A 27,138-nucleotide genomic window follows, 5' to 3' on the forward strand; every position below is an offset into this window, starting at 1 on the left:
CTTTCTTTCTTTCTTTCTTTCTTTCTTTCTTTCTTTCTTTCTTTCTTTCTTTCTTTCTTTCTTTCTTTCTTTCTTTCTTTCTTTCTTTCTTTCTTTCTTTCTTTCTTCTTCTCTGCCACTACTACCGCCTCTTCCTCCCCCTCCCCCTTCTTCCCTTACTTTCTGTCTTAGAATCACTACTGTGTATTGGTTCCAAGGCAAAAGAGCAGTAAGGGCTAGGAAATGGGGGTTAAGTAACTTGCCCAGGAATTGTCTGAGGCTAGATCTGAACCCAGGCCTCTCTAGGCTTAGCTCTCAATCCACTGAGGCTAACTTAACAGGATAAGAGATAAAAAAAAGAGGTCTATCCATATATTTATATCCTATAAATAAGAAAATTGGAAAAATGGAATTTTAGATAATTTTAAAAATACATCTTTAAAATATTTTTATTTATTAATTTAATTTAAATAAATTAAATTTAAATTTAAAATAAAAAAATTTAAAAATAAAAGATATAAATGTTTGCCTGCAGGAAGAAATAAGTTACATAGAATTTAGAAAAAATCCACCTACATGGAACTAGAGGTATGAGAGTTAATTTTGTTAAGGCTATAGAATAGCAATAGAATCTGAACATTCACATAAAACAACAATATTTAGTAATACACTGAAAAGGAATAAACAAATGGGCAGCTAAGTGGATCAGTGGGCAGCACCAGGCTTGGGATCTAGAGGACCTGGTTTCATTTCATTTTTCAGAAGGGAAACAGACCCAGAGTGGGGGAAGGACTTGATGACTTAGGTCTGCTAACTCCCAAGCCTGGGCTCAGAACTGTAAGAGTTAATTGAATGTCTATAGCCTATATATGGATTATACAATGTGGTCTATCTGGGTTCTGTATTAATGTTCAGTTAACACGTGTGTTCTTTTTTAGAAAAGAAAAAAAAAACCCTTAAACTTAAAATGCAGGTCTGCTCTATTTATTCTGAAGTCATCTGTGAAACCAAGAGCTTTTCAGAAGTAGTTCTACCTCGAAACTTATGATGTCACAAGCCAAGGCAATTTTTACTGGTTGTTGGGTTCCATGTCTGGCTTTTTTTTTTTTTAAAGGGGGATGGGGAAGGAAGGAAGCTGGATTAGTATCAAGCTAGAAAAATTTTCCCCACTTCCCCAGAGATTGTGTTCAAAATCTAATCAGGGGGGCAGCTGAGTGATTCAATGTATTGAGAGCCAGACTCAGAGATGGGACGTCTTGGGTTCAAATCTGGTCTCAGACACTTCCTAACTTTGTCACCCTGGACAAGTCACTTAATCCCCATTGCCTTGCCCTTATTGCTCCTCTGCTTATGAACCAATAAACAGTAGTAGTAGATTCAAAGATGGGAGGTAAGGGTTTTAAAAAAAAAAATCTAATGGGGGGGAGGGGGCAGCTGGGTAGCTCCATAGATAGAGCCAGGCCTGGAGACAGGAGGCCCTGGGTTCAAGTATGACCTCAGATATTTCCTAGCTGTGTGACCCTGGGCAAGTCACTTAACCTTCATTGCCTAGCCCTTGGAACCAATACTTAGTATTAATTATAAGATGGAAGAACCTAAACAAGTAGATGGCTAGAAGATCAAATGAGGTCATTAGATGAGTTTGCACAACCTTACCAACACATATTTCTCCTTTGCCCCGAAAAAATGTTCTACTAGAAGACAGAAAGAGCATCTCAAATTCTGCTTAGGTTTGAGTGAGGATGTTAGCTTGGCTAGAATGGGAGAAGTGTGTAAAGGATTAATTATTGGGAGATACAAGGGGGCCTCCAAGGGTTGGGGAGTGCTTAGATCATAGCTTAAGAGATGAGAGGAACCTTGAAAGTCATCTACAACACCCTCATTTTACAGATAAGAATACCGAGGTCCAGAGAAGTTAAGAGATTTGGCCAGTATCCCATAGGGAGAACCTAGTACAACTAGGAATTCAAACCCAAGTTGTCTGATGCTGGCTCTTTTGCCTCCTACTTCCAAGCCACATCCCTTCATCTTGTTAGAAACAAACTCATTCACAGTTCAACTAGGAATGGGGGAGAGAAGGAAAATGGTGACCTTCTTGTGGTTATAACAGGATCTGTCACTGTTATATATTAATGTTCAGATATCTTGCATGCTCTTTTTAGAAAAAAAATGCTAAATTTATTTATTTATTTGGCCCTTAACTTCTGTTAAGGCTCATGTTTGGCTCATAGGTGGAAGAGTGGTAAGGGTGGGCAATGGGGGTCAAGTGACTTGCCCAGGGTCACACAGCTGGGAAGTGTCTGAGGCCAGATTTGAACCTAGAACCTGTCTCTAGGCCTGGCTCTCAATCCACTGAGCTACTCAGCTGTCCCAAATGTTAAATTTATAATGCAGGTTTGCTGTGTTTATCCCAAGATCATTTGTGAAATCAGGAGCCTTTCAGAAATAGTTCTACCGAGCAATTTCTGATGTCATGAACCAAGCTAATCTTATTGGTTGTTGGGTTCTATAGTCTGTGGGTAGGTTCGGGAGTGGGGAGAGTTTGGAAGACAGCCAGGGACCAAGAATGTGTGTGTGTGTGTGTGTGTGTGCGCGCGCGCGCACTTCTCCCCAACTTTCCCAAATTCACTGAATGAAAAGTGATTGGGTTTTCTTTAGTTCGCTTCCTCCCTTTCCCCCATTACAGTTTTGTTTTTTCCCTTCATATCCCCTTTCTAAATGAACATTTGGAGGCCTTCTACTCTTCCTTTGGACAAATGCCCAGAAATTAGTCAAGCAGACAAATCAGAACAAGATTTGACTCATGATGTCACAGATTACTAGGTAAAAAAGTTTTCTGAGAAGTTCCTAACTAGGGATGCTGCCAGAATAAATTTTGTGCCATGTCCTCCAGGGGGAGTCTGGGGGCCTAAAAACCTTGGAAGCTGGTCAAGCAAAGGACCAGGGTGGGGCTAGTTTGGCAGAAGACTAAGCCAAGAACAATGCCTGCACTCCAACGTTGGTTTGAGGTAGTCTAGGCTCATGAGATTTGGAGTTAGGACTGTTGACATCATAGGGTCATAGATTTAGAAACAGGAGAGACCTCTGAGGCCATCCGGTCCAAACTTATTTTGCAAACGGAGAAACCAAAGCTAATACGGAGGCTGAATGTCTACCATCATGCAGGGATTGATTGGCAGAGTGAAGGTTTGAACTCAAGTCTTCTGATTCAAAATCCTGGACTGTCCCAGATTCTTCTATGGCTAGCCAAAGTCGGGGGAGGGATATTTGAGTGGAGAAAGCAATGACTCACTCCCCCTCCATGGGACTGGTAAGGTGGCAGTAAGGACAGGACACCCACCTAAGATGATCCCACAAACACTTTCAAAGTGGAGTGGAAGGACTCCTAAGCACTATGGTCAGGGGAAGCACATTTAGTGTAGCTCTTATTCCTGAAAACAGAGGAGTTAAGAAGAGTGGATCCTACACACTAATACCCACAAAAATGCATTCAAATAGAACATGTGCAGTCTTGGGCCCCTCCACAAAAGTTCTAGATGTTTTAGTGAGGCACTTACTGACCAGCCAACAAATGACTTTCATTAATTGGCTTGGTTGATGGGTAAGAGAAAAAATTCTGTTTCTGGCTTTCTTTTTTCCAACCCCTGTGAGATTTTGTCCTTGTTTTTTTCTTCTATAAGATGGACAAAGAGGAAGTATTTTCTGCCTCTCCCCCTCCCCAACTAGACAGTAACCACAAAATAATCTGAGTGTTTCTGAGCTAGTTAAACAGAGTCAGAGACGTTGGCTACAGCCAGGCAGATGGGGGTTTTGAAGAAGCCAAAAATGTTGATGTGTTTGGGATGCTCATAAAGTTGAGTTACTCCATGAAGTAACCAAATACATGGTTGAAATCACAATCTGTGGAAGTCCACCATGATTTTGAGGCATTCTTAAAAACAAAAATCTCCAAAAGACTCAGCCTTTGCCTGAAGGCCTTTAATAAGGGGAGATGGCTCCAGCACTGGTTGGAAGGTTGGACTAGATGATCTATGAGGTCCTTAGGAGCAAGCACTAGTGTTTGTCTTTCTTCCTGTCCCAGGGGTTAGCACAACTTCTCCCTGTGGTAGAGACTAAATAAATCCTTTTTGCCTAAATAAATCCCTCTCAGCTCTGAGATTTTAGAATTCTGTGCTGCTGACAGAGGAAAGAAGGTTCTCTCTCTCTCTGTTCCCATCATCTGCCACAAGCCCTTGTTCCAATACTTAGGTTCTTGGCTGAATTTCCTACAGTGATGTTTCCTTTATTCTAGCTGAGGTGCTTCCAACTCTTTGGTGGGCCCAATTCCTTGCCTCCCCAGGGAGTGGTGGTCTTTGATACTATTCACACCTGCAGTTTTTATGGCCTTCCTAGCCTTGGTTTGTCTATGATTACTCCTGTGTATGGAAAAGAAAACAGCTTAGGTCAGCCACTTATCTCCAAACCCAAGCTGACCCTCTAATCCAGGCATGGAATGTCAGAGCTGGAAGGGACCTCAGAGAGCATTAAGTCAAGGAGTCCAAAACCTGGTGTCCATAAGTTTGTCTTAAAAAAATGAGAGAGAGAGAGAGAGAGAGAGAGAGAGAGAGAGAGAGAGAGAGAGAGAGAGAGAGAAAATCTAGATGGGTAACTGTCTTTCAATAGAATTGACTTCCTTTGCAATCCTACACATTTTATTAATATTAGACTGGGGGACAGGTAAAGTGGCTCAGTGGATTGAGAGCCAGGCCTAGAGATGGGAGGTCCTGGGTTCAAATTTGACTTCAGACACTTCTTAGGTGTTCCATCCAGAGCAAGTCACTTAATCCCAATTGCCTAACCCTTATCACTCTTCTGCCTTGGAATCAATACTTAGTATTGATTCTGTGACACAAGATAAGGTTCTGAGAAGGCTTTATAAGATTTATCAGAGGTTCATGATAGAGGAAAAAGTTTAGGGACTTAGAAGTAATCTTGTCTTCTACAAGAAGCCTTCTCTAACCTCTCTTAATTCCAGTGCTTTACCTCTGTTACTTATTTTCTATTTATCTTGAATATAGCTTACTTTGTATATATTTGTTTATATGCTGCCTCTCTCCTTAGATTATAAGCTCCTCAAGGGAAGGTACCCATTTTTGCCTCTTTTTGTATCTCTGGCACTTAGCACACTGCCTGGCACATAGTAGATGCTTCATAACTGTTTTCTGATTGATTGCTACTCTATTTCTCCCAGACCATATATTTATGACAAGCTTCCTTTCCCTGCTTCTTTGAGGACTTCAGCTCTTCACAGACCTGTCCCCCCCTCCCCAAACTCCCTTCCAAGTTATTACAGGTTCTTCTTCAGCCCTCCCTTCTCCATTTCCTTCCCTTTTCTCATTAACTTGGTTACCCCTCCCCTTTCTTTTGAAGAGACTGGAATTTCTTCTTTCATCTCTGTACCCTGCCTTGTCCCCTCCTCTTCACATTCTGCTGTATAGGGTTTACCTTTTCTTCACCCAGCTGAGTGACTCAGAAGAGAATGGCCCACAAGAGAAAAGAACCGTATCCACATTCTAAGATGAGATCAAAGAATTGCAACATGTCTGGGTGGGAAGGGGCCTTTGAGGTTACCCTCATCACCCTGCAGAGGCTGAAACTGAAGCCTGGAGGTGAAGGGACTTGCCCAAGATCACCCACCAAGTAGCAGTTAGGACTTGAATTTAGGGCTGTAATCTTGCATCTTCAGGGCTCCTGCACATTCCTTCTTCCTTAATTCTCTCCCACCTGCCTGAGTGTCCTCTCTGTCTGTCCTAGAAACTCCTGCAACCAGGGAGCCTTTTACACTGGCTTCTCCATGCTGATGGCCCTGCTCATTGCTGGCCAAGCTGCGACCATCTACTTTGTATACCAGCAGCAGGGGAGACTGGACAAGCTCACCGTCACTTCCCAGAATTTACAGCTCGAGTCTTTGAAGATGAAGCTTCCCAAGAGTGAGTCTGCTTTGCCTTCTTCCCTTTTCCCCGTATCCCTAGAGTAAAGAGTTTAAGGAAATGAGTGCAAAGGCACCAACTCATGCGACCCTGGGGCCCAGTACTTTCTGGGATGGCCAAACTCCACCTCCCTTGATCTGACCTAGAACTCAGAGTCCCTTCCTTGGACTTAAACCTCTTTCTTCCTTTTGCAGGTGCCATGCCGGTGAGCAAACTTCGAATGGCTACTCCCCTGCTCATGAGGGAGCTGGAGCCTGAGAGCCTCCCATCTATGGTAAGGACTTCACATTGCTCCCACTGTCCCCCACCCTTACCCACTCCTCTTCTAGGAAAGAATTGATGGTAAAAAAAAAAGGCTGAGTTAACAAGGGCAGGCTGGGGAAAAGGTTAGGGATCAAATCAAACACTATTTGATTAGATTAGTTGATTTAGATTCTGAGTGGGAATTCTTGAGTGGGGTTGGGAGGAGGGCCCAAGGGAGACAGACCTAAGGGAGAGGACAGTCCCAGAGGACACTTACAGACTCCACGGCCCCAATGTGAGGAGGTTGAGAGGCTACTCTTTCTTCTTCCAACTGTTGATGAACCCTAGCAGTCAGAACAGTCCCCAGGCTGTTGCTTGGTTTCTCTCTAGTTTTAGACTCCCTATTTTCCCTTTTCTATTATAGGACTTGACAAAGGTTGGAAATAGTACCACGGACCAAGTGAAGTACCTGTTACAGGTAAGAGGTTCCATTATTAGCCCCAGTCTTTCAATCTCCCACAAAGGTACAGCATGCAGCCTAGGGGCTGAGTTCCATTCCTCCCTACAAGGACTGACCATCCCTAAATCCCATTGCTTTGGAGAAGCAGAGTAGTAAGGGAGAGAAATCAAGTGAATAAGAATTTCTGAGTGCTACTATGTGTCAGGCACTGTGCTGAGTGCTGGGGATAAGGACAAAAGCAAAAAAGAGCCCCTACCCCCTCAAGAAGCTCACAGTCTAATGTGGGGTACAACATGCAAACAACTGCATCCAACTAAGACATTCAGTATAAATTGGAGATAATCACAGAGGGAAGGCATTAGCACTGAGGGGGACTCTGAAAGGCTACTTGTATGTAGGATGTTAGCTCAGTGTTGAAGGAAACAGGAGGAGAAGGCAGGGAGAAAGTTCTAAGCATGGGGGACAACTAAAGAAACTTCATGGAACCAGAAGATCAGAGGGTCGTGCTTGAGAAATGAACAGTATCACTGGGCGGGGGAATAAAGTCCAAGAAGACTAAAAAGTTAGGAAGGGGTCAGGTTGTAAAGGGTTTTAAAAGCTATCAGGTTTTGTATTTGATTCTGGAGGTAATAGGGAGCTACTGGAGTTTCTTGAGTAGGGGAATAACATGAGCTTCAATTTAAAAAAACTTATTTTATGTTTTAGAGTCAATGCTGGGTATTGGTTCCAAGGAAGACAAGCAATAAAGGCTAGGCATGGGGGTTAAGTGACTTGCCCAGGGTCACACAGCTAGGAAGTATCTGAGGTCAAATTTGAATTCAGGATCTCCTAACTCTAGGCCTGGTGCTTTATCCACTAAGCCTCCTGGCTCCCCTCTACAATCTTCACTTTTGGAAGATCACTTTTGTCCCCTTGAAATTGGAGGTGGATGCAGGAAGTGAGGAAAGATGTTATCTTTTAAATATGATGGTAACTTCCTATGGAGGCAGTTGGCACTTTGAACTTGGTGTAGAAGGATCTCTGGTGAGACCTCAGACTGCTTCCCCCTGAATTCTCACATGGGTAAGTCAGGCTGACTCTCTCTCTCCCTTGGCGTTTCTGGAGGCTCTAGCCTCGGGGAGACCTCTCTTGATTCTCTAATTGTAAGGAGGATGGACTGGAGTGGGGAGACCAGCCGGAAGGTTGTTGCAATAGTCTAGGCACGAGGTGAGGAAAATTAGAGGGTCACTATTCCCTCTGGCCTTTTATTAACCTTCCCTTTGATCCCTTGGCTTCTTGCAGCAGTCTGACCCCAGGAGATCTTTCCCTGATCTGACCAAGAGCTTTCAGGAGAACCTGAAGCACCTCAAGAGCAACATGGATCCTCAGAACTGGAAGGTCAGGGATTCCCTCATCCCGCCGCTCTAGGCTCTAGAAAGAGAGCTGGGAATGGAGGGAGGGTACCGGGGACAAAGACGTCTTCAGACAAGGTTAAACCAGACCATGGAGGATCCCTTTCAATCCATCAGAAAGAAATCATTTCCTTGTTCTATGAGCAAATCCCTGACCCATCTCCCAGCCACTTTCCCCTTCTCTATCTCCTTGGGGTATAAGGGGCTTGTGAATCTCTGAATGGAACTGAAAGGTGGTTCTGTCTCCCTCTCCACATCCCAGATTTTTGAAAGCTGGATGCACCAGTGGCTTCTGTTTGAGATGAGCAAGAAACCCAAGGAGGAGAAGACTGAGACTTATCAGAAAGGTACTGGGGAAGGCGGTTGAGGGTGGAAGGTAAAGGGAATCCCAGCAAGAAACCTCTGGGAACTTCTCCCACATTCTCATTCCATTCCCTATACATACATATACAACAAGCGAATTTTCCACCCTGTGGGCTCAGTAAGACAGTGGGAGGGCTGAGAGGCAAAGGGTGCTTCCCATACAGTGAGTGGTAGGTGGGAGAGGAGGTAGGGGTCAAGGTATTTCCACAAACCTGTTAACTGTTCAATTGACTGAGTGTCTGAGAAGGCTATATGGCCAGGTGTGCTCTATGGTGGCCTTTTCCTTTCTGGGTCCAGGTTCTGTTCTGTAAAATAGGGAGATATTCACTATCATGACATTGGTGAGTAAGAGGTCTATAAAATGAAGAAGCAGGATTACCACAGAAACCAGAGTTGGATGGGATCTCGGAAGCCCCGTATAGTATAAGAATCTCCTCTACAAATACCTTACCCTCGATGATCATCCAATCTTAAAAAAGCCCTTACCTTCCATCTTCAAATCAATACTGTGTATTGGTTCCAAGGCAGAAGAGCAGTACAGGCTAGGCAATGGGGGTTGAGTGACTTGTCCAGGGTCACACAGTCAGAACTCAGGACCTCCCCTCTCTAGAACTGGCTGTCAATCCCCTGAGTCACCCAGCTGTCCCCATCCATTCTTTTCTTAAAGACCTCTAGTCAGGGGGAACCCACTCTCACCAGACAGACCATTCTACTTTTGGAAAGATAATTATTTTCCAACACTTGTCTCTTGGAAACTTTCATCTTTACTCATGCTCTTTGGAGCCAAGCAGAGTCTAATTTTCTTTCATGTCACAACTATCCATCAAAGCTATCACTGATAGGGATATAGTTGAGTCTCAAAATATTACCCAGAGATGAGAAAGCAGGTGTATGGCCTTTAGCCACCAGAGTCTGTGTCTCCCTGTTATATGCCTCACTTGGCATTTGTAGTCCTGGAATGATCTTAGGACATGCCCCCCTTTCGGGAGATGAGCCTTGAAGAAAGTCTTTTGCTCTCATAAGCTAGCTTTAAAAAAATCATCAAGCATTCAACAGTGGGCTCTTACCATCTCTGCGCCACTCAGCTGGTTGTGTGGCTAAAGAGAGGGTCTGCTCTGGAGCATCCTGAATTTCCACTCTTCAGATTTGCCTTGGGTATACTCTAGATATGGACCACTTTGTAGATGGTGATCAGACTGGAGGTCCTCTTGGGGTCTCTTTCAGATCTACATCCCTGTTATTTTCAGACAAGAGTTAGGGTTCAAAATTCCACCATTCGCCCAACTCTTTTCTGTAATCACTGGTCTTCCTCATCCATGCAATAGATCCTCGTATGGAAGGTTCTGGGCTAATCAAAAGCTGGGCTCTGCTTAGAGCCTAATGAGAAACGGAATCCCCAGTCTTTGGAGCTTGAGGGAGGGACCTGTGTGGGGACTTGAGCCAGCTCACCCTGTGTCTCCCAAACCTATTGCTTCAGTTCTGACCAAGTGCCAGCTTGAGGCGAGCCGTGTTCCTCACGTCCACCCGGGCATGTTCTGCCCCAAGTGCGACGAGAATGGCAACTATGAGCCTCTTCAGTGCCATGGCAGCACTGGCTTTTGCTGGTGCGTCTACCCCAATGGCACCGAGGTCCCCCACACCAAGAGCCGTGGTCGCCATGATTGCAGTGGTAAGCAGATAGTAGGGGGGTAGGAGGTCTTCCTTCTACTTAGGCCATCGTTGTATGGTCAATATGTATCAGTCTTGTCTCTCCAGGAACCCTGATGCATGTAGCCTTTTCATTCAAGCACTCATTCCCTCACTGCTTTGTTCACCCGTCCGTCCATCTATCTGGCACTCATTACTCTGTCCAGTCCTGATGGACTCAGACATGGTAACATTACAGGTTTAAGAATCGTTTGTTATCCCCTGGGTTCCCATGACCTACTTTAGGGTTGGGTGAAGGTCTAGTCCCGTTGGGTCAGTAGAGAATAAATTGCTCGCCTCATTTTCAGGTCCCTTGGATACCGAGGAGCCAACATCCTCTGGAATGGGCATTACTCAAGGTAGGTTAGGGGAGCACGGCCAGTGTCCTCAGACTCCTACAGGCCTGTCTCTATCCCCAACCAACCGAACTGAGCTAGGAAGGGGAGAAAGTAGGGGGTACTCAATGGGGTGGGGGGGTGGAGCTCTTCTGAATGGGATGGATGGGAGGCCTTAACCTTTCCCCTCTCTTTTTGCTCTCCCAGCAATGATCTAAGAGAAGGCAAGAACAGCAAAAGCTAATGAAACCAGCCGAGGCCTGCAAACCAGTGACTGCCGCTTATATACTCTGATTGACTTATCCACCCCCCAGGAATCATCCATCTTTCTGTCCCTTCCTTATCTTCTTCCCCTGACCCTCTCACAATCAGAAACCCACATCCCACTTTTTCTGGGGCCCAGCTTCTCAAGATTGAACCGCTAGCAAGGGGCAGAGTTGGGACCACCAACCTGCTCCTTTGATCCATGATGGAGAAATGAATACATCCCCCCCACAGGAGGTACCAGTCTCTACATTTTGAGCTGGGGGGGGAGACAATAAAGTTGAACAGATCAACTTCCCTTCCCCAATCTGAAAACCTGCCCCTTGTTCCACAACCTAGTCCTGTTTCTCTGTAACAGTGCACAGCAACAGCTAGCTCCTCTCCCACTCCAGCATCCTCCAAGTAAGAGAGCTCTTCTCATTTGCTATCATCTGCTTGTAAGAAACTGAAGTTTCACATTAAAATAACATAAGGTAGGAAATGGAAAGTGTCATGTTTCTTTTAGATTCATTCTAAAACAAGAGAGTTGGAAAGGACCCTAGAAATGGTCTAGGCTCGGAGATCTTCAATGGAGGGGTAGGGGGTTCATGAACTTGCTTCCTAAAATATTTTGACAACTATTTCAATCTAAGTGGTTCCCTTTATAATCTTATATATTTTATAAATTTAAAAAATATTCTCAAAAGTGGTCTCTCAGATTTCACTAGACTGCCACGGGGATCCCTGACAAAGAAAAAGCAGGGAGGTTAAGTAGGTATAGAGTGATGGACCTGGAAGATCTCAGTTCAAATCTGACCTCAACCAATCAACAAATAATGATTAAGCACCTACTATATGCCAAGGACCAAGGTGTAGAAAAAGAGGCAAAAGACAGAATCTACTCTTCAGGAGCTCCCAAGCAAGTTTAAGCGAATGAGCTATACGGGATAAATAAGAATGAGCTGAATTCTGGTACTTAAGAGTAAGGAGGGGCTGGGGAAAGTTTCCTGTAGGAGGTGGGATTTTTGTTAGGCCAGGGAAGTCAGCAGTCAGAGCAGAGGAGGGAGAACGTTCCAGGCATGGGGGAAGCCAGAGCTGGAGGGCCTTATTGGAGGCCTGGGTCACTGGATTGGAAAGAACAAGGTGGGAAGTAAGGTAGAGACTGAAAAGGCAGGAGGAAGCTAGGGCACGAAGGGCCACTGAATTTGATCCCAGAGACCACAGGGGAACGGTTACTGGAGTTTATTAAGTAGGGAGGTGCCAGAGTCAAACCTGCAACTTTGGGAAAATTAAAAAAACAAAACAAAACACCTTTGCCTTCCATCTCAGAATCAATACTGTGTATTGGTTTCAAGGCAGGAGAGTGGTAAGGGCTAAGCAATGGGGGTTAAGTGACTTGCCCAGGGTCACACAGCTAGGAAGTATCTGAGACCAAATTTGAACCCAGGACCTCCCATTTGTAGGCCGGACTCTCTATCCACTGGGCTACCTAGCTGTCTCCAGGAAAATCATTTTAGTGGCTGGAGAATGGATTGGAATAGGGAGAGGCCTTGAGCAGACCCACCAGCAGGCTATTGCAGTGCCCCAGGTCTGAGGTGATGAGAGCTTGCATTAGGGTGGTAGCAGTGAAGGGAGTGTATTTGAGAGATGTTGCCAAAGTAAAATCAGACATGTACAAGCTGTGTGACCGTAGGGAAGTCACTTCACCTCTGCCTGCCTCACTTTCCTTATCTGCAAAATGGAGATAATAATAGCAACTACCTCCTAGGGCGGTTGTGAAGCTAAAATGAAGCACTATATAAATGCTAGCTATTATTATTATTAAGAATTGCTGGCTGTAAAGATGGGAGGTCCGAGGTTCAAATCTGGCCTCAGACACTTTCTAGCTGTGTGACCCTAGGCAAGTCACTTAACTCCCATTGCCTAGCCCTTACCACTCTCCTGCCTTGGAGCCAATACATAGTATTGACTCCAAGATGGAAGGTAAGGGTTTTAAAATTTAAAAAAAAAAAAAAATTGCTGGCTGTAGTCTAGCTTCTACTTTACAGATAGGGATCAAGATCCAAAGAGGGGAGATGATCTGTCTAGCTCTGGCCATACAGATAATTAGGGAAGTGGTAAAGAAGAAAGCAGACTCTGGGTCCCGTGTTCTTTTTTCCATCATGGAGGGAAATATGCTTACTAAAAAGTTGCTGTTGGTTTTAGCACTTTAAATTTTGCAATGTCATTTATGAATATTATTTCAATTTAAGCCTCACAACAATTTTGGTAAAGTAGGTACCAGGAGTATTACCTTTTCTTACAGATGAGGAAACTGAGGCTCAGAAGTTAATTTATCTTGCCTAGGATTACATAGATAGGATAGTAGGGATTATTTTTACCCCCCCAGTTTAATCTCATTTTCAAGTTCACATTTTCTTCCTCACCTCTGTCATCCCCTCTTTCCACACCTCCACTGAGAAAGCAAGAAAAATAAAACCTGTTACAAACACATTTTAGTTCTTATCTCCACCTTTTAGAATCCCTGGACATATACTTGGGTTTGTCACAAGCACTGTCTTCTACATGAACTTTTTTTTCTTTTAAATTCTTACCTTATGATTTAGTAACAATTCTTTTATTTTTATTTTTTTTAAACCCTTACATTTTGTTTTAGAACTAAGTATTGGTTTCAAGGCAGAAGAGCAGTAAGCGCTAGAGTTGCCCAGAGTCGCACAGCTAGGAAGTACCTGAGGCCAGATTTGAACCTATAACCTCCCATTTCCAGGCCTGGTTCTCTATCCACTGAACTACCTATCTGCCCCCTTAATATCAACTCTAAGACATAAGGACAAGTGGTAGGCAATGGGAATTAAGTGACTTGCCCAGGGTCACACAGCTAGGAAGTGTCTGAGGTCAAATTTGAACCCAGGACCTTCCATCTCTAGGCCTAGCTATCCATTGGGCCACTCAGTTGTCCTTGAGCCTTTCTTTCTAAATTATCTTCTGTTTTCTGTCTGTCTGTCTGTCTGTCTGTCTGTCTATCTATCTATCTATCTATCTATCTATCTATCTATCTATCTATCTATCTATCTATCTATCTATCTATCTATCCACGCTGTCTCCACTTGCTAGATGATAACCTTCTCTTTGTACCCTCCACACTTAGCACAAAGCAGGGATGCTTCTTGACTGATGAAACCAGAAAAAAATGGAGAAATCCTGTTTTGACTTGGGAGATGAAATTAATCTGTAGGACAAGCAAATGATAAAATGATATGGAGCCTCCATTTCTGGACACTGACAAAAGATGATGACAGATTCGAATGCTGGATTCTTTCTACAGTGGATCTGAGAAACCCGGGTGCTTCATTTGGGCTCTCCAGTTTACTAGCTGTGTGACCCTGGGCAATCACTCTCCTCCACGGGCCTCAGTCTCCTTCTGACAAACCAGACAACAGTCTTTGCCTATCTTTCTCACAAGCATGGAAGGACGGCACCTTGCTTCAACCTCCTGGTTGTGAGAGGAGGGCAAGATGGGAGCAGATAGTTTCAGCATCCACACTGCATGCTCTCATTAAATCTCAGGGTTGGAAGAATATCCAGCCCAAGGAGACCCTCAGCAGGAATCTCCTTGGGAACACCCTTTCAAAACAGACAAACAGCAGGAGAGTGTGCCCTTTCTCCTAAGGCAGCTCAAGGTGCTTTCTGTTCCCCAATAATATTTTATTATTTCACAATTACATGTAAAAACAATTTTCAATATTTGTTTTCTAAAATTTGAAATCTAAAATTTTGAGTTCCAAATTCTTTCCCCAACTCTCCTTTCTCTCTTCCTGAGATCATGAGCAATTTGATCTAAGTTATAACATGTGGGATCATGAAAATATATTTTCATGTTAATTGTGTTGTAAAAGACAAAAAAAAAAAAAACACCAAGAAAATAAAGTGAAAAAGTTTGCTTCAATCTAGCTGCAGACTCTACCAGTTCCTTCTCTAGAGGTAGATAGCATTTTTCATCTCAATGTGCACTTTTTTTTTTAAACCAATACTGTGTATTGGTTCCAAGACAGAAGAACTGTAAGGGCTAGGCAATTGGGGTTAAGTGACTAATCCAGGGTCACAGAGCTAGGAAGTATCTCATGTCAAATTTGAACCCAGGACCTCCCATCTCTAGGCCTGGCTCTCAATCCACTAAGCCACCCAGCTGCCCCACTCAAGATACTTTTGAACAACTTCAAATGCATATACTAACTTTTCCTCCTAAAGTAAAAAAATAAACCTGCACCACTGGAATGTTTTTCTACTGGTCCCAGTTTTCTCCCTTAGGGTCAAGCAAAATAAGTTGTAACTCCTCTTGTAGATGAAAGCTCTTCTAATTCTTTAAAAGCAGCCATGATGCTTTGCCCTAAGCTTCTCTTTTAGGTTAAACACTTGTTAAAACCATATTTCTTCAATTAATTTTCATCACATGAGCTCTAATCTTCTTGGCAGTCAGGTTGTTCTCTTTCCAGCATCCTCCCTCAAAAGTGGTCGCCAGAACTCAATGAGTTCTGTGAAAGTCAGTGTAAAGGTAGTGAGTGTGAAGATTATTGCCTCCTGGGGGCAGCTGCGTGGCTCAGAGAATAGAGCATCAGATTTGGAGAAAGGAGGTCTTGGGTTCAAATCTGAACTCAGACACTTCCTTGCTATGTGACCCTGGGCAAGTCATTTAACTCCAATTGCCTGGTCCTTGCCCTTGTTAGGACAAAAAGTAAAAGGTTTAACAAACAAAAAAGATGATTATCTCTTGCTATTGGAACTATATTGCCAGCAGTGACTTGAGCTGCCACAGCATACCGTTGATTAGATTGACTTAGCAGCCACAGAACCAGTTGTTTCTCATATGAACTGCCAAAAGATAACCTGGCATAGTGGACAATGGTGGGCCTGGGGTCAGGAAGACCTGGGTTCAAATTTAGTTGTCTAGTCATTTTTTAGTTCAATTCTTTGTGACCCCATTTGGGATTCTCTTGGCAGAGATACAGAGTGGTTTGTCATTTCCTTCTCCAGCTCACTTTACAGATGAGGAAACTGAGGCAAACGAGGTGAAGTGACTTGCCCAGGGCGACACAGCTGTAAGTGTAGAGGCTAGATTTAATCCCAAGGAAGTCGTCTCCCCGAGTCCAGACCTGGTGCTCTCTCCACAGTACCACCTAGCTTGCAGGCAAATCACTGGACCTCCCTGAGGTTGATTCTTTATAGTAAATAGGGGTAAGAAGCTTTACAGTACTTGCTTCAAGGGACTGTGAGACACAAACGATTATACATTTAGGTAAAGCGCTTTGTAAACTTTGGTGCCACCTCAAATGCAAACAAGCCCTTTCTTCCGGCTGGGACATGGGTTTTTTGCCCACTACCTAAATGCGCTAACAGACCCTCCCAGCAAATACAACCAATCTGGGCGCCCCCCGCCCTCCACACAGCAGTCAGGGACTCTTCCACACCAATCTTTTATTTGCAGAGCTTTAAAAACAAGTTAGTTAAAAAGATAACGAGGAGGGGGAAGTCCCTCAAGTGAAGCCACCTGCTTGAGCCAGGACTCCATCAGAACACGCTCTGTCTGTCTCCAGCAGCGATGGCAGTGGCGGCGGCGGCGGCGGCACTCCCCGGGTCTTCTACCCAAGTGGGGAAGGAAAGGTTCTGAAGCCAAGGAGTACCGAAGGCCTTTAGAAACAGGCGTGTCAGTGGGAGAAGGGGTAGTTCTCTCTTTTAAAAAAAATACTATACATATATATGCACATATATATATATATTAGGTATAATCTCTATGGAGATCACTCAATTCATTAGGGATACGTGCGAGAGTCAGAAGCTCTCTCTCGTTACCCTAGTGTGCTCCTGCTGGATCCATTGGCTCATAGGTCATGCTGGGATTTGGTTGCTTTTTTTTCCCAGGGTGGGAGGTTGTCATAGACATGTCATGACGTGGTTAGAAAAATCCTAGGAGAGAAAATACAAGATTTTCTGGCATTTGTATTCTTTAAAAGAAAAAAAAAAAAAAGAAGAGACTGAGTTTATCCTACAGGTGCTATAAAAAACAAAGGGGAAGGGACAGCTTAGCTTGACTAACTTTCTGTTTTTATTCCCTACCCTTAAGTCCTGATCCTGGACCTCTCTCCTTGCCTTTCCCAACCCTCATTCATAAGGAGGTTCTTGCTGTCGCAGGGAAAAACAACCCAACCAAGAATAAAAGCAAGAACATAAATGGCAAAAATGATTCTTGATACAAAAGAAAATGACATTATCTAGTCCAAAGGAGATCAGAGCAATAGCATGGAATGGTCTAAGCACCTCTCTGTTGTCTGAATTTGGTCTACCTTTTTCCTCTTCTTCTTTTAGCTCTTATCTTTCTAGTATCAGTTCTAAGACAGAAGAGAAGCAAGGACTAGGCAATAAAGGTTAAGTGACTTGCCCAGGGTCACACAACGAGGCAGTATTTGAAGATTTGAAGGCATTTTGAACTCTCTGGTGCTTTATCTGCTGTACTACCTAGCTGTCCCACTTTCTTTCCTTTCCTTCTTCCCTTTTCCCTTCTCTCTCGAAAACAAACATACCAATTGTCAGTGCAAATGGGAATTCAAAAAGAATAAAAATGCACCTCTAATAGACTAATAGCCAAAAGATTTACAATTTACAAAAGAGGAAACACAAATGGTAAACAAACATTTGGAGAATATGCAATAAAAAAAAAAATCAAAGGAAAAAAAGTGAATTAAAATAACCTTGAAGGAGGCAGCTGGGTGGTTCAGTGGATTGAGAGCCAGGCCTAGAGATGGGAGTTCCTGGGTTCAAACCTGGCCTCAGACACTCCCTAGCTGTGTGACCCTGGGTAAGTCACTTAACCCCCATGGTCTAGCCCTTACCACTCTTCTGCTTTAGAACCAATACACAGTATTGATTCTAAGACAGAAGGTAAGGGCTGTAAAAAACAAAAAAAACAAAAAAAAACAACAACTTTGAAGTACTATGCAGCACCAATGTAACTCTAGTTGGCACAGTTAATTTTAAAATCTCCATCTTGGCATGGCCCTGGAAAAAGAGCTTATGGTCACATACAGTGGCAGATGTCAAATTGCCAAAAACTTTCTTGAAAAGGCCCTGATGACAAACTATAAAAGTTATGAAAACAATCATACCCTTTGATCCAAATACTGGAACTACATCCTGAGTTCTTAGTAAGGAAAAAAAGAGGTCAAATATATATATGGGGGAATAGCTAGGTGGCTCAGTGGGTTAAGAGCCAGGCCTAGAGATGGGAGGTCTTGGGTTCAAATCTAGCCCCAGATACTTCCTAGCTGTGTGACCCCGGGCAAGTCACTTAACCCCCATTGCTTTACCACTCTTCTGCCTTGGAACTAATGCACAGTATTGATTCTAAGATGGAAGGTAAGAGTTAAAAAAAGATATATGTGGCACCAATTTATAACTGAAAAAATAAACTGGAAACAACTTGAATGTTCAAAATTTGAGTAAGGGCTAAACAAAAATTATGGTATGAATTGGGGTAAGTTAATATGATGAAATGTGACAATCAGCTTAGTTAGGATGTGGGACAAAGAAGGGAGGGCGGAGCTCACGTTAGCTCCAGGGACACCCAAGCTGATGGATGAGGAAGTTTGGGGACTGGAGGAAGTGATCCCATGAGTTGCCCAATGCCCATGATATGTCCAACTGCATGGATTCAGGGGCAAAGAGTAGGTTTAGGGTTTGAACACACACGAAGGCAGAGTAAACTCCTGGGCTTCCTCCACACCTCTCTGGCCTCTTTGTCACTGTCTTCACAGGCCCCAGCACCCAGGGCAGGGGTCGGGGGAGGCCTGGGACGAGGGCACAGAAGGCACTCTTCGCCAGCAGTGTCCCTCAAGGCCCGGAGAAGCGAGCCAGAGTCTACATGGGCTCGTCTCCCACAGACGTACACAGGATCACTCATTACCTGTTGCTTAGTGCCTCTTCATCTACTTGTTTAACTTTCTTTTTCTGTAGAGGAAGAAAAAGAGAAGCGTGTGAACAGAGGAAAGGCAGAGGGGCAGGCCTTCTGGGTAGCTGATGTGGACAGCGAGAGCATGCAGAGGCCACAGCCAGGGCCAGGAGGACGGGCAGATCCTATCAGGAGGATTGTGTCTTTGGAGGATGCGGTGACAGGCTGCGTCCTCAGGCTTTTCTGGCTGCCGGCGCCCATGACACGCTGCCAGTACAAACTCAGCACCCTCAGAAAGGTAGCAGGAGCAGAGAGCGGGGTGGGCATCACCGGTGGAGAAGGCACTGCCTTACATCCGGAGACACGGCCTGGAGCTTCAGTTCTGACTGATCCAGAGCACTCTCAGAGGAGGAGCCTCTCACTGCCAGGCTAGCTGGGCGCCTCACCTAAATCTTCGGCCTTCCCCAGAGCCATGGAATTAAATTCAGATAGAACAGGGATCACTCACTAAGTACAAGGATTTCCGCTGCCCAGATGACTTAGAAAACTATCTATTAATATCATTTGGTTCTATTATATTTTTTTACCTTCCATTTTAGAATCAATAGTAGAAGAGCGGCAAGGGCTAGGCAATGGAGGTTAAGTGACTTGCCCAGGGCCACCCAGTGGTAGTGATAGGCCTATCACCCTATCTACTTTGCTACCTAGCTGTCCCTCCCAAGAACACTTTAATATGGCAGCTGGGTGGTACCGTGGATAGAGTGCCAAGGTAGGAGTCAGGAAGACTCATCTTCTAAGAGATCAAACATGGCCTCAGGTACTTCCCAGCTGTTTGACCCTGGACAAGTCACTTAACCCCCATTGCCTAGCCCTTACCAGTCTTTCTGCTTTGATTCTAAGACAGAAGGTAAGGGTTTAAAAAACCTGAAAACAATTTATTGTGAGAAGTGGTCCATAGGTGTCACCAGATTGCCAAAAGGCTTTGGGACAAAAATGAGGTTCTGGAGCTTTGGTCCTGTGGAAGGTATACTGGGATCTGCAGCCAAGAGACCTAAATGAGAGATCTGCCTCTAACACTCACTCTGTGGGTGACCTAAGTCACTTCCCCTCTCTTGGGGCTTGTTTCCTAATCTGTGAAATGGGAACGCTATTGCTACCACTATCTAAACCTCACAGGGCTATGATAAAGAAAGAGTTCTATGTGCATGTGAGTTATTGCAATTAAAATAACAGTAGCATTTGAAAGAGTTTCCTCTCTTGGAATTCCCTAAACCAATGAAATCATGGGTCTAGTCTAAAAAATAAAATAAAACAGGGATAATGATACTCATACCATAGAGCTCATAGGGATATTATGAGAGCTGAATGAGAAAGTAGGTATAAGGCCACTGATAATTACCAGCAGGGTATAGAGCTACACATCATACCTGTATTTTTCCACTAACAGAGCTAAAAAGTGAATTAGCCAAGGGAGTGTGGTGAGGATGGTGTGGGGGTGGTGTGGACAGAATTGGAGTGTGAGGCTCCTGGCTCACATCCCAATTCTTTTATATACTACCTGTGTGAGGACCCTGGTCAAATCACTCCCTCTAAATTGCCTCAGTTCCCCTTTCTGTAAATTACCAAGGGTGAGTCTCATGGCCTCTTTTACACGATTCCAGTTAAAAAATGGATGCTATTATGCCCATTTATGTATTACCTTCCTGCTCAATCCTAGAGCTTACCTTTTTCTTCTCTTTCTTAAGGGATGCTGAGGCAGAGTCAGGATCTTTGGAAATGGACTTCTTTTTCTTCTTCTTCTTCTCATCCTTTTTGTCTTTGTCCTTTTTCTCTGGAAGTGAAAGAGGGAGAATTCTATAAATAATGGGTATTAGAACTGCTGGAATGTGAGGACAAGGTAAGACCCTGGGCCAGAAGGGTAAGAGGTAGCTTTGGATTCAACCTGGAACTCACATCTCACTACGTTCTGTGGCTGCTTAGAAACCTGATGAGGCACAGGGAAGACTTCCACAACTGTGTTGTATAAAGAGACACTGGACTGTGCCTTGATATACATAACATTAGGCAATTCACATCCTTCTCTAGGCTGGGAAAATAATGCAGCTACATATATGGCAAACAAGGTATCCCCGAGTTCTGACATCCTGCACAGGTGCAGGTCTCAAGCGCTGCCCTCTCCCCCAGAACCTGCCATAATCAGTGAAGTTCAAGGATCTATTATGTGGATCATTTGGAGTCTGTAGAGGATTAAAAAAACAAACAAACAAAAAAAAAACCACTCATCCCTTCTATCTTAGAATCAATACTGTGTTTTGGTTCTAAGAAAAAGGGCAGTAAGAGCTGAGCAATAGAGGTTAAATGACTTGCCCAGGGTCATACAGCCAGGAAGTGACTGAAGCCAGATCTGAACCCAGGTCTTCCCAGGATCCCACACCTGGCTCTCTATCCATTGAGCCACCTAGTTGCTCCTTTTGCCTAGGATTTTTACAAGAGTCCATATGGAATGAGTGGCCACGACCTGGCCTTGCTCTACTATAAGAAATGTGAAGGGACAATCTGGCAGCAAAGACTCCTTGGTGAGTCCCACCACTTGGAAGCCAGCAGTCAGGAACACTAGGCTCCCTCCACGTTCCCGCGGAATCCTGGAGCATATATTTTACATGCTGAATCTGGGGACTTACTCTTGTCGGATTTCTTTTTGTGCTTCTTCTCTTTTTTAGGCTTAGTATCTGGTGCATCTCCATATTCCTCCACTGAAACCATGTTTCCTTCTGGCTTTTCCTTCTTCTTCTTGGAGCTCTGAACCTCCTTTGGCTTCTTTTCTTTAGCATCACCGCTTGCTTTCTCTCTTTTCTCCTCCTTGGGGGTTGCAGGGGTCTTTTCTTGTAAAAGCTCTCCTTCCTTAGGGTCTTCACCCATCAACTTCTTCTTCTTGTTCTTGGGGGACTTAGCAACAGGACCATCCTCAGTCAGCTTTCGTTTTGATTTGGACTTCTTTCCCTTGGCTAACTTCGGGGATTCGGTATTTTTCTTCTTCTTCTCTGGCAGGTCACTAATCATTCTTAGTTTAGAAGCCTTGGATTTAAAGAATGCATCGTCAAACCCTAAGTTCTCAATACAGCCTGAGCCCTGGAGCTGAACTAGAGAAGGGAGGTTGGAAGGAGGCTTAGTTCTTAGGAGACTTTCATAGTCATCCACCTCGTCGGGGGAGGGTGGTTTATAATCTACTGCTTCTGGCTTGGACCCCTTTTTAGTTGCCTGAAGTTTGGAGACTGAGGTCTTTGAATCTCTCCCTGGAGATAAGGAAAAAAAGATAAAGAATTAGTGTTACAGACTCTGTAATGAGCCAGTTTTCATTTGATTTGTTCTGAAGGTCAAGTTACACATGATACCCAGTCAAGACTCAGGAAGTGGGGGGCAGCTGAGTAGTTCAGTGGTTTGTGAGCCAGGCCTAGAGATGGGAGGTCCCAGGTTCAAATGTGGCCACAGACACTTCCCAGCTGTGTGACCCTGGGCAAGTCACTTAACCCCCATTGCCTAGCCCTTACCACTCTTCTGCCTTGGAACCAATACACAGTACTGATTACAAGACAGAAGGTAAGGGTTAAAAAAAAAGACTCAGGAAGTTAGGGGCAGCTAGGTAGCACAGTGGATAAAGAAAGGGCCAAGTCTGGAGACAGGGGGTCCTGGGTTTGAATCAGGACTCACACATTTCCTAGCTGTGTGACCCTGATCAAGTCATGTAACCCCAATTACCCAGCCCTTACCACTCTTCTGCTTAGAATTGAAACCAAGTACTGATTCTAAAACAGAAGGTGAGGGTTTAAAAATAATAAAAGGATATCAAGCTTCTCTGATAAATATTTCTGAACCATATAGGGAGATGAACCAAATTTATAAAACTAAGCAATTCCATAATTCACAAGTAGTCAAAAGAGTTTTCATAAGAGATCACAGCTATCAATAATCACATGAAAAAATGCTCCCAATGTTTATGACAAGATCTGAAAGTTCTTTTTTTTAAGCAAATGTAAACTTTTTTGCTCATTAAATGTTTTTCCACAGAACGTGAAAAGAAAAAAAAATGCTCCCAGTGTCTAATGATTAGAGAAATGTAAATTAAATAACTCTGAGATACTACCTTAATATCTATCAGATTAGAACTATATGTATAAATATTTAGAGCAGCTCTTTTTGTGATGGAAAAGAAAACTAATGCAAAGTGAAGTGAGCAGAACCAGAGACCATTGTACACTAATAGCAGTACTGTAAGAATGACCAATTGTGAAAGATTCAGTTCCTCTGAACAAGACAATCTGATCTGAGACAATTCCTGAGGATTTTTGAAGAAACATGCTATCTCCAGAGAGAGAACTGATGAACTAGGTGCAGAACAAAACATACTTTTTTCACTTTGTTTTTTTTTGGGGGGTGGGAGGGGCAACATGGCTAATATGGAAATCTATTTTGCATGACTTCACATGTATAATTGATATCATATTGCTTAGGTAGGGAAGAAGTGTTAGGGAAGGAAAGAACTTGGAACACTAAATTTAAAATTTGAAAACGTAAAACATAAACAAATAGATTGCTAGCTAGCTAGCTTAATAAAGGAGTTAAGTTCCTTGTGAGTATGGATTCTTTCATTCTTTGTAGTTTTATCCCCAGCAATAATGCCTGGCACAGGACAGGCTTAACACATAATTCCAATAGGGATAAAGTCTGGACCTGTAATTTCTCAGGTATGGACCTATGTAATTTTATAGGAAACTCTCAGATGAGGGAGTTCTTTCTATCATTTTATTTTATTTTAAACCCATACCTTCTGTCTTAGAATCAATATTATGTATTGGCTCTAGGCAGAAGAGCAATAAGGGCCAGGCAATGGAGGTTAAGTGACTTGCCCAGGGTCACACAGCTGGGAAGTGTCTAAGGCCAGATGTGAACCCAAGACCTCCAATCTCTAGGCCTGGCTCTCAATCCACTATGCCACCTAGCACACCCCCTGTTATTTGCTATTGAAACTATTAAGCCCCTCACTATAGTTGCTAGTAATTTTAGCCAAGGGGGTTCCATGCTAATGGCTTTGATTAATCCCCAGAAATCTTCTCTCTTCCAGCATGGACCCTATACTTACCAGTTTCATGAGCCTGTTCCACTTTCTGCTTCTCTTTCTCAGTGTCCCCACTCCCCTCCTGGGGTCTTCCTTTGGAAGATGCTTGCAGAGCCAGGTCCTCAGAGACAACTCCCATAATTCCTTGCTTGGCAGGAATCTTCTCGAGCTGAGTGTTGATGGACGTGGGTAGAGATGACTTGGGAAATTCGTAGCCTGAAAGGATAGACTGAAAAAATACATCGTTTTATAGAGAGCAGAGTGAGGTCAGGTTGTAGCAGAAGTCACATCGTTGATGTCCCATCTATCCCCTGGTGCCAAGCTTAGAGAGAGGCTTAGAGGGCACAGAGCTGGCCCCCCAAGACTGTATAGTTCCACTCCTTCACCCCAAGGATTAGGAAACTGTATCTCAGAGAAGGGGAGTGACTTGTTCAAGTTTATACCAGTAGGGAGTAGCAGAGCCAGGATCTAATCCACAGTCTCTGACTCCAAATCCATTCTATGAAAGCTGCCTCTTGCGTCCAGTTTTCCGAAGAGGCAAAAAAGGGCAGGGCCTTCTCCTGTGATTTCCCTCTGTTGCTCTTAAGTCATTTTTCAGTTGTGTCCAATTATTCATGACCCTATGGGGTGGAGGTGGGGATAGGTTTCTTGGAAGAGATAAGGAGTGATCTACCATTTCCTCTTCTAGCTTATTTGACAGGTGAGGAAATTGAAGCCCACAGGGTAAAGTGACTTAGCTACGGTCATACAAAAAAAGCTGGATTTGAGCTCAGGAAGATGAAATTTCCTGACTCCAAGTCCAATCAGTCTCTGAGCTTTTCCCCTTATGTTTATACACCTCAGTAGCAAAGCCTGATAATTAAAAATCAAGTGCTTTATCTTACAATAAAGACATCAGAAATATAGAATGATAAAGAAAGTATAGTTGCAGTATAGTTTACATAAACCCCAATAGATAAAGATAATTGTGATAATCTAAGTTTTTCACTGGTGTGGATACTCCTTCCTTGATTTGCCTGTGACAACTTTGTATACCATCTTTGTGAGATGTTACAGATGAAAAAATGCAGGCCCCACCTTCTAATGATGGCACCTCCAAACTATCCTACAGGTGATAGACACTAATTTCACCCCCCTTGTGGCAGGGTGCTGGCACAGCCTTTGAAAATCCAGAGTTGGGGATAGTTGAGAGCCAGGCCTAGAGATGGGAGGTGTTAAAATCATTAATCTGGGATAAGTTGGATGCCACCTTGACTGACAGGGATGGCAGTTGAAAAATTCAGAATGTTCCCAGGTGCTGTGAGCCAGGGGCAAACATCAATTGACCCCACCCTATAAATACCCCCCCAAGAACTACAGTTGGAAGTCTCAGAACTCAGAGCTGGGACTTGAGCAAACATCTTTGGATCAAGAACTGGGCAGAGGGAGGTGAAGGGTGGTTGAAGGGTGGAAGAAGAGGGTAGGCCAGAACCTAAACATATATCCTGTGCTTGACTGAGAGAGCTAGTGAGCCATCAATATCATTGGTAGTAGAGCTGAGAGAATACACAAACCATCAATTCATATCTACATCAATAGCCTTTCCTATTCTCTGGCTTGGCTGTGGCCAGGCCCAGTCAGAGATATCGAGAGGGTGAAGACCTCAAGCTTCTACCAGCCCAGCAGTCTCCAGTCCTGATCAACGATTAGCTTAATAACCAAATATAGCAATAGGGTTTCCAATCCCCAAACCTAATACCTTGTTATCCTTTCCCTATCAATAGTGATTTAACAGAAAGTACCTTCCTGAGTGGTTATTCTATCACAGCCCTTAGGAAGGGAGGATTAATTACACAGTCAGATCTCAATCATTTCCAAAGCCAATCAATAGCCTATTATCAATCAATCCAACCTCAGGTTGGGCCTAGAGAGGTTAACCATCTAACTAACCTCTCAAGGAGTCCCCACCTGGGCAACTGTTAGAAAGAAGTCACTGACAGGTTTAACCAACCAAACCTGTCAGGGTTATCCCTATTTTACCATGAGGCTTTAAAGTAGGATTTTAATAGAGGAATAATACATAGGCACCCATAGATTTTAGAGTTCAAAGTATTTTGCTCACAAACACCCTGTAGGGTAATAAAGCAGTTGTGAGTCTCTCTATTTCATAGATGAGAATATTGAGCCTCATTTAAAAAAAAAAAGTGTGGTCATGTTCGAGGTCACACTAGTTAACAAATGCCTGGATTTAAATCCAAGTCTTGTGGCTTCCAATCTTTTTTCTTTTTCAACCCTTAACTTCTGTCTTAGAATCAATACTATATAGTAAGTGACTTGTCTGGGGTCACACTGCAATGGAGTATCTGAGGCCAAATTTGAACCCAGGACTTCGAGTCTCTAAGCCTGGATCTCAATTCACCAAGCCATTTAGTGGCCCTCTAGTATTTTTTAAACATATATGAGTTCCAAATACCTACGGTTTCTCCTATCTTGAGGAGACAAGCAATTTCATAACATAGATTAAATATGTGAAGTCACAAAAAACATATTTCTATACTGGTCGTGGCTCCCAATCTTGCCAGCTGAGAACATCCTTGTCACCCAACCACACTGAGAAGGCTCTGAGCATCGTGAGGTACAGTGCACTTGCCCAGAGCCAGTTGTCTCCCTCTAGTTTTCGTGATTTCAATAGAGGGAAGATCCAAGCACATGGTGCCTTTCCATTCCTATCTCTGTTAGTGGGGAAGTGGGGCTCTTCAGGAAACCTGCTTTGTAAACCTTTCAAAACATTGGTCATTAATACTGGAGGTGAGTGTAGGGGAGGGGGAGGTGATGAAGACCCCAGGACTATCCACAGCTACTCTGAACTTTAGCATTTTGCTATTATATGCTGAGGGTACCAACCAGACACCATGTTCCACTTGCTTCAGTCTTAGCTGCTCACAATTACTACTGAGCTGAAGGGAATGTACGGAGGACACATCTGTTGCTCAAGCTGAAAAGCCCTTTATTTGCCCTACACAAACGGTCAAAGTGTATGAACAATCAAGCATGGTGCTAGATGCCCTGTAACATCTGCTACTTAAGATAGGTTGAGGCTGGTGTATCGATTGAACTCAGAAGTTCTGAGCTGCAGTAGAACTAAAGCCAATTTGGGCTCTTCACTCATTTGGTTAAGGCCCCAGGAGCAGAGGAGCCATCAGACCCACGTCAGAAATGGAGCCAGGGTTTGTACCCCAAAGAGATCATAGATAAACAGACTTGTACGAAAATATTCATAGCTGCGCTTTTTGTGGTGGCAACAAATTGGAAAAGGAGGGTATGTCCTTCAATTGGGGAATGGCTGAACAAACTGTGGTATATGCGGGTGATGGAATACTATTGTGCTAAAAGGAATAATAAACTGGAGAAGTTCCAGGCGAACTGGAGAGACCTCCG

The 27,138-nt window shown here is 43.7% G+C and overlaps 2 protein-coding genes across 2 annotated transcripts in view; one reads left to right on the forward strand and one right to left on the reverse strand.

Moving 5' to 3' along the window:
- CD74 (CD74 molecule) overlaps positions 1–11,171 on the forward strand; it is a 13,307-nt gene extending 2,136 nt beyond the window's left edge. The window contains exons 2-9 of the mRNA XM_044664496.1: positions 5,773–5,948; positions 6,143–6,222; positions 6,616–6,669; positions 7,933–8,028; positions 8,305–8,389; positions 9,883–10,074; positions 10,400–10,450; positions 10,634–11,171. Coding sequence (XP_044520431.1) covers positions 5,773–5,948; positions 6,143–6,222; positions 6,616–6,669; positions 7,933–8,028; positions 8,305–8,389; positions 9,883–10,074; positions 10,400–10,450; positions 10,634–10,644 — 745 coding nt within the window. The 3' untranslated portion in view covers positions 10,645–11,171. The remainder of the gene's footprint in view (positions 1–5,772; positions 5,949–6,142; positions 6,223–6,615; positions 6,670–7,932; positions 8,029–8,304; positions 8,390–9,882; positions 10,075–10,399; positions 10,451–10,633) is intronic.
- A 4,953-nt stretch (positions 11,172–16,124) lies between these two features.
- TCOF1 (treacle ribosome biogenesis factor 1) overlaps positions 16,125–27,138 on the reverse strand; it is an 86,160-nt gene continuing 75,146 nt past the window's right edge. Inside the window, exons 23-27 of the mRNA XM_044659860.1 lie at positions 23,746–23,950; positions 21,290–21,901; positions 20,333–20,439; positions 18,624–18,667; positions 16,125–16,630 (exon numbers count right to left, since the gene is read on the reverse strand). Of these exons, the coding sequence (XP_044515795.1) occupies positions 16,609–16,630; positions 18,624–18,667; positions 20,333–20,439; positions 21,290–21,901; positions 23,746–23,950 (990 nt within the window). The 3' untranslated portion in view covers positions 16,125–16,608. The remainder of the gene's footprint in view (positions 16,631–18,623; positions 18,668–20,332; positions 20,440–21,289; positions 21,902–23,745; positions 23,951–27,138) is intronic.

The sequence above is a fragment of the Gracilinanus agilis genome, chromosome 2 (assembly GCF_016433145.1).
Source record: "Gracilinanus agilis isolate LMUSP501 chromosome 2, AgileGrace, whole genome shotgun sequence".
Classification (NCBI taxonomy): Eukaryota; Metazoa; Chordata; class Mammalia; order Didelphimorphia; family Didelphidae; genus Gracilinanus; species Gracilinanus agilis.